General features: G+C 44.5%; 1 protein-coding gene across 2 annotated transcripts in view; it reads right to left on the bottom strand.

The window, feature by feature from the left end:
* Positions 1–13,139, bottom strand: part of dock2 (dedicator of cytokinesis 2) — a 145,662-nt gene that overhangs the window by 80,327 nt on the left and 52,196 nt on the right. For both annotated transcript variants that reach the window (XM_036969569.2, XM_036969568.2), the window contains exons 22-24: positions 7,204–7,312; positions 6,815–6,885; positions 4,668–4,774 (exon numbers count right to left, since the gene is read on the bottom strand). In XM_036969569.2, the coding sequence (XP_036825464.1) occupies positions 4,668–4,774; positions 6,815–6,885; positions 7,204–7,312 (287 nt within the window). The remainder of the gene's footprint in view (positions 1–4,667; positions 4,775–6,814; positions 6,886–7,203; positions 7,313–13,139) is intronic.

The following is a 13,139-nucleotide window of genomic DNA, read 5'->3' as shown; positions in this document are numbered from 1 at the left end:
ACCATCCCATCCGGTATGGTTCCTTTCTTCTACCATCCCATCCAGTATGGTGTCTTTCTTCTACCATCCCATCCAGTATGGTTACTTTCTTCTACCATCCCATCCAGTATGGTTACTCTCTTCTACCATCCCATCCAGTATGGTTACTTTCTTCTACCATCCCATCCAGTATGGTTACTTTCTTCTACCATCCCATCCAGTAGGGTTACTTTCTTCTACCATCCCATCCAGTATGGTTACTTTCTTCTACCATCCCATCCAGTATGGTGTCTTTCTTCTACCATCCCATCCAGTATGGTGTCTTTCTTCTACCATCCCATCCAGTATGGTGTCTTTCTTCTACCATCCCATCCAGTAGAGTTCCTCTCTTCTACCATCCCATCCAGTATGGTGTCTTTCATCTACCATCCCATCCAGTATGGTTCCTCTCTTCTACCATCCCATCCAGTAGGGTTCCTCTCTTCTACCATCCCATCCAGTAGGGTTCCTCTCTTCTACCATCCCATCCAGTATGGTTCCTCTCTTCTACCATCCCATCCAGTAGGATTCCTCTCTTCTACCATCCCATCCAGTATGGTTCCTCTCTTCTACCATCCCATCCAGTATGGTTCCTCTCTTCTACCATCCCATCCAGTATGGTTCCTCTCTTCTACCATCCCATCTGGTATGGTTACTTTCTTCTACCATCCCATCCGGTATGGTTACTTTCTTCTACCATCCCTTCCGGTATGGTTACTTTCTTCTACCATCCCATCCAGTATGGTGTCTTTCTTCTACCATCCCATCCAGTATGGTGTCTTTCTTCTACCATCCCATCCAGTATGGTTACTTTCTTCTACCATCCCATCCAGTATGGTTCCTCTCTTCTATCATCCCATCCAGTATGGTTCCTCTCTTCTACCATCCCATCCAGTAGGGTTCCTCTCTTCTACCATCCCATCCAGTAGGGTTCCTCTCTTCTACCATCCCATCCAGTAGGGTTCCTCTCTTCTACCATCCCATCCAGTATGGTTCCTCTCTTCTACCATCCCATCCAGTATGGTTCCTCTCTTCTACCATCCCATCCAGTATGGTTCCTCTCTTCTACCATCCCATCTGGTATGGTTACATTCTTCTACCATCCCATCCGGTATGGTTACTTTCTTCTACCATCCCTTCCGGTATGGTTACTTTCTTCTACCATCCCATCCAGTATGGTGTCTTTCTTCTACCATCCCATCCAGTATGGTGTCTTTCTTCTACCATCCCATCCAGTATGGTTACTTTCTTCTACCATCCGATCCAGTATGGTTACTCTCCTTTACCATCCCATCCAGTATGGTTACTTTCTTCAACCATCCCATCCCGTAGGGTTACTTTCTTCTACCATCCCATCCAGTATGGTTACTTTCTTCTACCATCCCATCCAGTATGGTTACTCTCCTTTACCATCCCATCCAGTATGGTTACTTTCTTCAACCATCCCATCCCGTAGGGTTACTTTCTTCTCCCATCCCATCCCGTAGGGTTACTTTCTTCTACCATCCCATTCAGTATCGTTACTTTCTTCTACCATCCCATCCAGTATGGTTACTTTCTTCTACCATCCCATCCAGTATGGTTCCTCTCTTCTACCATCCCATCCAGTAGGGTTCCTCTCTTCTACCATCCCATCCAGTAGGGTTCCTCTCTTCTACCATCCCATCCAGTAGGGTTCCTCTCTTCTACCATCCCATCCAGTATGGTTACTCTCTTCTACCATCCCATCCAGTATGGTTCCTCTCTTCTACCATCCCATCCAGTATGGTTCCTCTCTTCTACCATCCCATCCAGTATGGTTCCTCTCTTCAACCATCCCATCTGGTTTTGATGTGTTCAACCTGTCACACTGATTGTCTGACGGAATTGTAGTTTGTGTAAATTGAGCCATTATTGCTTCTCATAAATGTTTCTGGGCAACCAGAAACAGATTAGCCATTGTGACAGACACGTGCGTTTGTGTGTGTGCGCGCATGTGTTTGTACAGTATGTGCCTGCCAGGCTCCTTAATCCATGGAGCGTATGTCAAATTAATCTAGAGGGAAAAAATCCAATCCGTTGAAACGTTACACATGGTCCATGGATGCAACCCTGTGTCATAAACCCTAGGACAGAGGCAACCAGTCCAAGAAACACACACACACACACACACAAATATCAAGAACACACACATAGACACCCCCCCCCCCCCCCCCGGCACACGAACACACACAAACATTCACTGCAGACAGGTAGATTCACTATGTATTGGGAAGCAGACAGGTAGATTAACTATGTCTTGGTAGGTAGACAGGTAGATTCAACATGTATTGGGAGGCAGACAGGTAGATTCACTATGTATTGGGAGGCAGACAGGTAGATTCACTATGTATTGGTAGGTAGACAGGGAGATTCACTATGTATTGGGAGGCAGACAGGTAGATTCACTATGTATTGGGAGGCAGACAAGTAGATTCACTATGTATTGGTAGGTAGACAGGGAGATTCAGTATGTATTGGGAGGCAGACAGGTAGATTCACTATGTATTGGGAGGCAGACAGGCAGATTCAACATGTATTGTGACTCAGACAGGTAGATACGTATTGGGAGGCAGTGATGTCAGACCAGAACCCATTAGCTGGTATAAAATGTACTCCCCTCCTGCATATTTGACTGGCCTAAATGCTCTCCCACAAACAGGCTCACATCTACAACCCAAGACCAAATACATCTCAATTACAATGAGTCAGCCCTTATTTAACGTCTCAGGGTTGAGACGGTATGAATGACTAAATAAATGGATAAGAACTTCAGATGAACAGGGAACATTTGAATTGGGTTAGGAATCGTCACACAGGGTGATTCATTAATGTCACAACTGACCAGTGACAGGCTCGGAGGGAGACAGAGGTACGCTGATGAGCTACATGAACTTTGCGTGTGTCCATCCAGCTAACAAACGCAGAGGTCAATCTCTCTCTCTCTCTCTCTCTCTCTCTCTCTCTCTCTCTCTCCATCAACAATTTCCTCTCATCTCTCCCATGACATTACTCTTTCCTCACTCCCTCTCTCCCCCTCTCTCTCCCCTCACTCTCCCCTCTCTGTGTTAATGCAGAGTGACTCTGGGCACAGTGACAGTTGGCCATCGGCCGCGGTGCGCTCGGAGCCCCTAGGGGAATCAATCACCGCCAACGTGATCAATACGGGAGAAGCGTCCAGGCCATGCCACTCCGCGATGTTGAGCTCTCCACAACTCTACCCCCCCGTCCCCGTCCCCAACTATACCAGCTACCGGGCATGGCTGACTGATGACTCACCCATAGCAACGTCGTCCAAAAACAACATCGATAATCATCAACCGCAAACCAGCTAAATAACACACACACACACATCCCAGACACAACAACATCTGTCACCCGGAGACAAAGACGGGCCAGGGAGCGGGGAACAGGGAGGAGAGAGGAAGGGGGTGATAAGGGAAGAAGGGGAGGGGGGTAGCTGTCTGTCTAACTACCAATGAGCCTCTTCTGCTGCTGGTCTCTCTCTCTTTCTCTCTCTCTCTCTCTCTCTCTCTCTCTCTCTCTCTTTAACATATTCATTCCGATATCAGTTTAAAAACAAACAGTGGAGCGGGGCGCTGTGACAACGATGCCAAAATGTCAGACATGTCTGTCTCCGTGGAGATGGTTCGGTAACGGACCACTTATCAGGAGCCAATTAGAGAACAGTAGCACCAGAGGTTTCCATCAATCAGACTGGGGGGGGGGGGGGGGGGGGGGGCTACTGAGGGAGAGGATTGGCCACTTATCACATCACTACTGGCCAATTAGGTCTTCGTAATAGGCTCTGAGAGGAGGGAAGGAGAGGGAGTGAAGTGGGCCGTAGTGTGTTTGAATGGTGATGTAGGGTACTTAATTAAGGCTAGAAATAAGAACATATATTTTGTAGAAGTATTTAACTTTCATACATTCACAAGTGCAATACACCAAATTAGAGCTTAACTTCTTGTTAATCTACCCATCGTGTCCGATTTCAAAAAGGCTTTACAGCGAAAGCACACCATATGATTATGCTAGGTCAGAGCCTAGTCACAAAAAAACATACAGCCATTTTTTTAGCCAAAGAGAAGAGTCACAAAAAAAGCAGAAATAGAGATAAAATTAATCACTAACCTTTGATGATCTTCATCAGATGGCACTCATAGGACTTCATGTTACACAATACATGTATGTTTTGTTCAATAAAGTTCATATTTATATCCAAATATCTCAGTTGGCGTATTATGTTCAATAATGTTGTGCCTCGAAAACATCCAGACAAAACAGACATAATTCAAACAGTTTTAGAAACTTCAGAGTGTTTTCCATCATAATATACTACTAGTATGCATATATTAGCTTCTGGGCCTCAGTAGCAGGCAGTTTACTCTGGGCACGCTTTTCATCCGAATGTGAAAATGCTGCCCCCTATCCCAAATAGGTTTTTAAGAGAACCCTTATATCTGATCTGATAGTGGGCAGGCCTTGATCTAACCAAACAGGCCTAATGTTGAAATATCTTACTAGATAAGGCATGTGATTGGTTGGCTGCTCATATGGTAGTCAACATGGAGGTCAGTCATTGCTCAGTTGCCTAGCATGGAGGGACCTGATTGGTCAGTCTGTCTTACCCTGCTTCTGGAAGAGTTTGCTGCTGACAATCTCTGTCATGGAGGCCACCTTGTGCTTCTGAAGCTTGTCAGGAGGGATACAGGTGTAGAAGTCATACAGCAACCGACTGGAGAGAGGGAAAGAGGGAGAGAGGGAGGAAGAGGTAGGGGGTGTTAAGAGAGGGTATATAACCATATAAACATGTGTTTCCCATACCAGTAAAGCCCTGTTAATGGAGAGTCTGATAGGGTACGGAGAGAGACGGACGGAAAGAGATGCAAGGAAATGGAGAGGGGAGCTACAGTGTTAATACAACACTTTCATTTCAGTTGTAAATAGCACATGGCTCATTTCATGTAGAGTGGAAGTATTTTCTTGTTTTCTATGCGTTTTTATTCAATCAGGAAGTCTTCTAAGCTCAGGTGCGAGGCGAACGCTACCGCAGCATATATGAATAGCATTACACCATTACCACAGCGGATGAAATTACATGCGTTACTCAAAACCAAACACTAAATGCCATTCTGCCTGACCTGAGCAGACTCAGGAGGAAAGAGACACAGATACAGCTAGACAGCACAGAGACGGGAGTTGCTTCCCCAACGGCACCATGTCCCCTATATAGTGCACTACTTTTGACCAGGGTATACAGGGTGCCATTAGGGACACAGACGAGCCAAACTGACGACGGACACTAATGAAGACACCAGTTGGTGTCACCCTCAGCCCGTAATCCAATCAAATAATGATTCAACGAGCCGGTCACAAAGGCTTGGCCGCTTCGTAGGGAGATTGAGCATGGGGGCTGCCATTCCAGATTACCCATTACAGCACCTCCATTAGCCAGACCAACAACACAAATGGAATAATAAAGCCAACTGCTTTTATTTCAGTTTTCTGGACAGTAGAAATAACATTTCCGTGGTGCCTCGCATGCTAATCAGGCTCTGTAATTATTTGAGAGTAATTCAAAACTGAAACGTCATGTTATTGTATTATATACAGCTGTCGGTCTGTCTTACAGCGTCCCACGTTCCATCCCTACTTGGAGCCGGCCTGCTGGTTGTGTGTGTTAATTGGCGCTCCCATAATGGCCCAGCGTACTGCAACAAAGGGTTGACATATCAACATGGGCGCCCTCATAACAGACGTTTTACGATTATTGTTGGTCCAGTCAACTATCTTCAGGGCATCTTGTCATCTCCTCCATATCCTCACTCATTCAGTCACTGTATCTGCACCAGTAGACTACATATCAACCACGATGGAACACATCAAGATGAGGATGTTGTTGTGTCTGTTGGGATCTGGTGTGTGTATTGGGATCTGTTGTTGTGTGTGTTGGGATCTGTTTTGTATACTGTTTTGTATATTGGGATCAGTTGTGTGTTTTGGGATATGTTTTGTGTATTGGGATCTATTTGGTTTATTTTGTTTATCTTAAAACTATCTTTGAGAGAGAGAGAGACACTGTCAGTCTGGTCCAGGTAACACCTCCATAACATTGTGTTGACACTCAGCCACTCCAGAGACAACAGGCCAGACAGATGTGGACTGTCTGAACACACATCTCAGAGTCACACACACACCCCAGAGAGACAAGTCTCAGACACAGGTCACAGGAAGGTCAGGCCAGAAATAAAGACATTGTCTGGAACCAAACCACTGTTGGTCATACAGAAACTAGAACCATTAAATGATACTGCTAAATTCATGTAAATGGTTAATGTTAAATGCTATAATTGTAAAAGCGTGTCGCAGACAGCCATATCTATATTCATTATGGGTACTGTAAAGGCAAGGCTGTCTGTCTTTTAGGGGTTAATGAAAGGTTAATGGAGGAGGTGTTGAGTCCCTGAGTGTTAAAGAGGACTAGGGAATAAGGTCGTGACCTTGGTAGAGGGCAGGGGGGCAGAGACAGTGTTTAAGACTGCGTTGTTTTTCTTTGTTTATGTGGAGACAATGTGATGAGACAGTCAGAGGGTCGGAGTTGGGGGACGTTGGGTACAGGTGACTGAGGTGAGGGATGAGGTGAGAAACATGTTGCTTCATATGGCATCCTGAGAAGGGTCTGAGTGATGTTGACAGTGGTTCTATTTCCTGTTCCTGTGAGATCTGTGAAAGGGGTCGCCATGGGGTGGTGGAGGCAGTGGAGGATAGCACTCACCTCAGGAGTTTGGCATCAAACACTGTCTCGACATCCTGCAAGACTGTTGGTAGGTACTTCAGAGCAGCCACCTGGAGAGAGAGAGGGAGAACGAGAGAGAGGCAGAGACAGAGAGAGAGAGAGGCAGAGACAGAGAGAGAAAGAGGCAGAGAAAGAGAGAGAGAGAAAGCGAGAGAGAGACACATGGATGGGGAAAGAATCATAAAACCTGAAATCAGCACACATGAAGACATCAATAACTGAGCAAGAGAAGAGAAGATGGAGAGAGAGTGAGATATAGAGAGTTAGGGGAGGAGAGAGAGGAGTGGAGAAGAGAGGGGAGGAGGAGAGAAGCAGACAGGGGATAACAGGAGAGAGGAGGAGAAAGACAGAGAAGTGAGAGTGTTAACCTGCAGTAAGACGGTAGTGTTTTGGTCACTCGTCATCAGGTTGTTGATGGACTCAAAGAGTCTCCGAAGAGACTCCTCAAACTCTTCCTGTTCTTTTCCTTCATACAACCTGGAGAGAGAGAGAGAGAGAGAGAGAGAGAGAGAGAGAGAGAGAGAGAAGGGGCATGGTTAATGTCTAAAACAGGAATTAAAGAATTAATGAAATTATAGAGTGAATAAAATTAAGAGTGAATGAAATTAAAGAGTGAAAGTGTACCAAACTCCGACACCATCATTAAGTTTGCCCACGACACAACAGTAGGCCTGATCACCGACAACGATGAGACAGCCTATAGGGAGGAGGTCAGAGACCTGGCAGTGTGGTGACAGGACAACAATCTCTCCCTCACCGTGATCAAGACAAAGGAGATGATCGTAGACTACAGGAAAAGGAGGATTGAGTATGCCCCCATTCTCATCGACGGGGCTGTAGTGGAGCAGGTTGAGAGCTTCAAGTTCCTTGGTGTCCACATCACCAACCAACTTTCATGGTCCGAACACACCAAAACAGTTGTGAAGAGGGCACGACAACTTCTATTCCCCCTCAGGAGACTGAAAAGATTTGGTATAGGTCCTTAAAACCTCTAAAAGTCCTACAGCTGCACCATAGAGAGCATCCTGAATGGTTGCATCATCACCTGGTATGGCAACTGCTTGGCCTCCAACCGCAAGGCACTACAGAGGGTACTGTGTACAGCCCAGTACATCACTGGGGCCAAGCTTCCTGCCATGCAGGACCTCTATACCAGGCGGTATCAGAGGAAGGCCCTAACAATTGACCAAGACTCTGTACCGGTACCCCCTGCATATAGCCTCCACATTGACTCTGTACTGGTACCCACTGTATACAGCCTCCACATTGACTCTGTACCGGTACCCCCTCTATACAGCCTCCACATTGACTCTGTACCGGTACCCCCTCTATACAGCCTCCACATTGAATCTGTACCGGTACCCCCTCTATACAGCCTCCATATTGACTCGGTACCGGTACCCCCTCTATACAGCCTCCACATTGACTCTGTACCGGTACCCCCTCTATACAGCCTCCACATTGACTCTGTACCGGTACCCCCTCTATACAGCCTCCATATTGACTCTGTACCGGTACCCACTCTATACAGCCTCCACATTGACTCTGTACCGGTACCCCCTCTATACAGCCTCCACATTGACTCTGTACCGGTACCCACTCTATACAGCCTCCACATTGACTCTGTACCGGTACCCCCTCTATACAGCCTCCACATTGACTCTGTACCGGTACCCACTCTATACAGCCTCGCTACTGTTATTTTATTGTTGCTCCTTAAAAATGTGTTATTTTTCTTTTTTTACATTCTACCAGTTATTACTGTTGACTGTCTCTGAATACATCCTCTACCAGTTATTACTGTTGACTGTCTCTGAATACATCCTCGACCAGTTATTACTGTTGAGTGTCTCTGAATACATCCTCTACCAGTTATTACTGTTGACTGTCTCTGAATACATCCTCTACCAGTTATTACTGTTGACGGTCTCTGAATACCTCCTCTACCAGTTATTACTGTTGACTGTCTCTGAATACATCCTCTACCAGTTATTACTGTTGACTGTCTCTGAATACATCCTCTCCCAGTTATTACTATTGACTGTCTCTGAATACATCCTCTACCAGTTATTACTGTTGACGGTCTCTGAATACAACCTCTACCAGTTATTACTGTTGACGGTCTCTGAATACATCCTCTACCAGTTATTACTGTTGACTGTCTCTGAATACATCCTCTACCAGTTATTACTGTTGACTGTCACTGAATACATCCTCTACCAGTTATTACTGTTGACGGTCTCTGAATACATCCTCTACCAGTTATTACTGTTGACGGTCTCTGAATACATCCTCTACCAGTTATTACTGTTGACGGTCTCTGAATACATCCTCTACCAGTTATTACTGTTGACGGTCTCTGAATACATCCTCTACCAGTTATTACTGTTGACTGTCTCTGAATACATCCTCGACCAGTTATTACTGTTGACTGTCTCTGAATACATCCTCTACCAGTTATTACTGTTGACGGTCTCTGAATATATCCTCTACCAGTTATTACTGTTGACGGTCTCTGAATACATCCTCTACCAGTTATTACTGTTGACTGTCTCTGAATACATCCTCGACCAGTTATTACTGTTGACTGTCTCTGAATACATCCTCTACCAGTTATTACTGTTGACGGTCTCTGAATACATCCTCTACTAGTTATTACTGTTGACTGTCTCTGAATACATCCTCTACCAGTTAGTACTGTTGACGGTCTCTGAATACATCCTCTACCAGTTATTACTGTTGACTGTCTCGGAATACATCCTCTACCAGTTATTACTGTTGACGGTCTCTGAATACATCCTCTACCAGTTATTACTGCTGACTGTCTCTGAATACATCCTCTACCAGTTATTACTGTTGACTGTCTCTGAATACATCCTCTACCAGTTATTACTGTTGACGGTCTCTGAATACATCCTCTACCAGTTATTACTGTTGACGGTCTCTGAATACATCCTCTACCAGTTATTACTGTTGACGGTCTCTGAATACATCCTCTACAAGTTATTACTGTTGACGGTCTCTGAATACATCCTCTACCAGTTATTACTGTTGACTGTCTCTGAATACATCCTCGACCAGTTATTACTGTTGAGTGTCTCTGAATACATCCTCTACCAGTTGTTACTGTTGACGGTCTCTGAATACATCCTCTACCAGTTATTACTGTTGACTGTCTCTGAATACATCCTCTACCAGTTATTACTGTTGACTGTCTCTGAATACATCCTCTACCAGTTATTACTGTTGACGGTCTCTGAATACATCCTCTACCAGTTATTACTGTTGACGGTCTCTGAATACATCCTTTACCAGTTAGTACTATTGATGGTCTCTGAATACATCCTCTACCAGTTATTACTGTTGACTGTCTCTGAATACATCCTCTACCAGTTATTACTGTTGACTGTCTCGGAATACATCCTCTACCAGTTATTACTGTTGACTGTCTCTGAATACATCCTCTACCAGTTATTACTGTTGACTGTCTCTGAATACATCCTCGACCAGTTATTACTGTTGAGTGTCTCTGAATACATCCTCTACCAGTTGTTACTGTTGACGGTCTCTGAATACATCCTCTACCAGTTATTACTGTTGACTGTCTCTGAATACATCCTCTACCAGTTATTACTGTTGACTGTCTCTGAATACATCCTCTACCAGTTATTACTGTTGACGGTCTCTGAATACATCCTCTACCAGTTATTACTGTTGACGGTCTCTGAATACATCCTTTACCAGTTAGTACTATTGATGGTCTCTGAATACATCCTCTACCAGTTATTACTGTTGACTGTCTCTGAATACATCCTCTACCAGTTATTACTGTTGACTGTCTCGGAATACATCCTCTACCAGTTATTACTGTTGACTGTCTCTGAATACATCCTCTACCAGTTATTACTGTTGACTGTCTCTGAATACATCCTCTACCAGTTATTACTGTTGACGGTCTCTGAATACATCCTTTACCAGTTAGTACTGTTGATGGTCTCTGAATACATCCTCTACCAGTTATTACTGTTGACTGTCTCTGAATACATCCTCTACCAGTTATTACTGTTGACTGTCTCGGAATACATCCTCTACCAGTTATTACTGTTGACGGTCTCTGAATACATACTCTACCAGTTATTACTGTTGACTGTCTCTGAATACATCCTCTACCAGTTATTACTGTTGACTGTCTCTGAATACATCCTCTACCAGTTATTACTGTTGACTGTCTCTGAATACATCCTCTACCAGTTATTACTGTTGACTGTCTCTGAATACATCCTCTACCAGTTATTACTGTTGACTGTGTCTGAATACATCCTCTACCAGTTATTACTGTTGACTGTCTCTGAACACAACGTTAGGCCACTTGTTTCATCCTATATCCTTGTATCCCCAACCACACATCACAATCCTTATACTTGTCTTGACCTCCCTTTCTATTATTTATTGATCTATTCCCTCCATCCCTCCATCCCTTCCCTGGTAACTCGTGTATTCTCATCACTCTCCTTTCATCTCACTCCTCCTCCCCTGTTCTCCATCCCTTCCCTGGTAACTCATGTAATCTCATCACTCTCCTTTCAACTCACTCCTCCTCCCCTATTCTCCATCCCTCCATCCCTAACTCATGTAATCTCATCACTCTCCTTTCATCTCACTCCTCCTCCCCTATTATCCATCCCTTCCCTGGTAACTCATGTATTCTCATTACTCTCCTTTCATCTAACTCCTCCTCCCCTGTTCTCCATCCCTCTTCCTTACTCCATCTCTTCCTGTCTCACTGTAACTCTGTGGTAGATGTTAGAGTAGGAGTTGTGGGTGTTGGGGTGGGGAGGATTAGAGTGTGGCACACTGGGGCATTTGGCACAGGGGGAGGATTTAGACTGACACACAGGGGCATTACCACATAGCTCTGAGAGCCTTCCACAAGCTTCCCACAATAAGTTGGGTGAATTTTGGCACATTCTTCCTGACAGAGCTGGTGTAACTGAGTCAGGTTTGTTGGCGTCCTTGCTCGCACATGCTTTTTCAGTTCTGCCCACACATTTTCTATAGGATTGAGGTCAGGGCTTTGTGATGACCACTCCAATGCCTTGACTTTGCTGTCATTCAGCCATTTTACCACAACTTTGGAAGTATGCTTGGGGTCATTGTCCATTTGAAAAACCCATTTGCAACCTAGCTTTAACTTCCTGACTGATGTCTTGAGATGTTGCTTCAATATATCCACATAATTTTCTTTTCCCATGGTGCCATCTATTTTGTGAAGCGCACCAGTCCCTCCTGCAGCAAAGCACCCCCACAACATGATGCTGCCACCCCCGTGCTTCACGGTTGGGATGGTGTTCTTCGGCTTGCAAGCCTCCCCCTTTTTCCTCCAAACATAACAATGATCATTTTGGCCAAACAGTTATATTTTTGTTTCATCAGACCAGAGTATATTTCTCCAAAAAGTACGATCTTTGTCCCCATGTGCAGTTGCAAACCTTAGTCTGGCTTTTTTATGACGGTTTTGGTTCAGTGGCTTCTTCCTTGCTGAGCGGCCTTTCAGGTTATGTCAATATAGAACTCATTTTACTGTGGATATAGATACTTTGTACCTGTTTCCTCCAGCATCTTTACAGGGTCCTTTGCTGTTGTTCTGGGATTGATTTGCACTTTTCGCACCAAAGTACGTTCATCTCTAGGAGATAGAACGCATCTCCTTCCTGAGCGGTATGACGGCTGCGTTGTCCCGTGGTGTTTATACTTGTGTACTATTGTTTGTACAGATGAACGTGGTACTTTCAAGCGTTTGGAAATTGCTCCCAATGATGAACCAGACTTGTGGAAGTCTACAGTTTTTTTTCTGAGGTCTTGGCTGATTTCTTTGGATTTCCCCATGATGTCAAGCAAAGAGGCACTGAGTTTGAAGGTATGCCTTGAAATACATCCACGGGTACACCTCCAATTGACTCAAATGATGTCAATTAGCCTATCAGAAGCTTCTAAAGACATGACATAATTTTCTGGAATTTTCTAAGCTGTTTAAAGGCACAGTCAATTTAGTGTATGTAAACTTCTTACCCACTGGAATTGTGATAGATTATTTCACTGAAAATGTACTGTGTCTGTAAACAATTGTTGGAAAAATTACTTGTGTCATGCACAAAGTAGATGTCCTAATCGACTTGCCAAAACTGTAGTTTGTTAACAAGAAATTTGTGGAGTGGTTGAAAAACAAATTTTAATGACTCCAACCTAAGTGTATGTCAACTTCCGACAAAAGCAACGCAATCCTGTCCTAACCCTTTCCCATAGA

The sequence above is a fragment of the Oncorhynchus mykiss genome, chromosome 25, assembly GCF_057628025.1.
Source record: "Oncorhynchus mykiss isolate SJ-2025 chromosome 25, ASM5762802v1, whole genome shotgun sequence".
In the NCBI taxonomy this organism is placed as follows: domain Eukaryota; kingdom Metazoa; phylum Chordata; class Actinopteri; order Salmoniformes; family Salmonidae; genus Oncorhynchus; species Oncorhynchus mykiss.
Note: the sequence above shows the minus strand (reverse complement) of the source record. Positions and strands in the feature narration are given on the sequence as shown.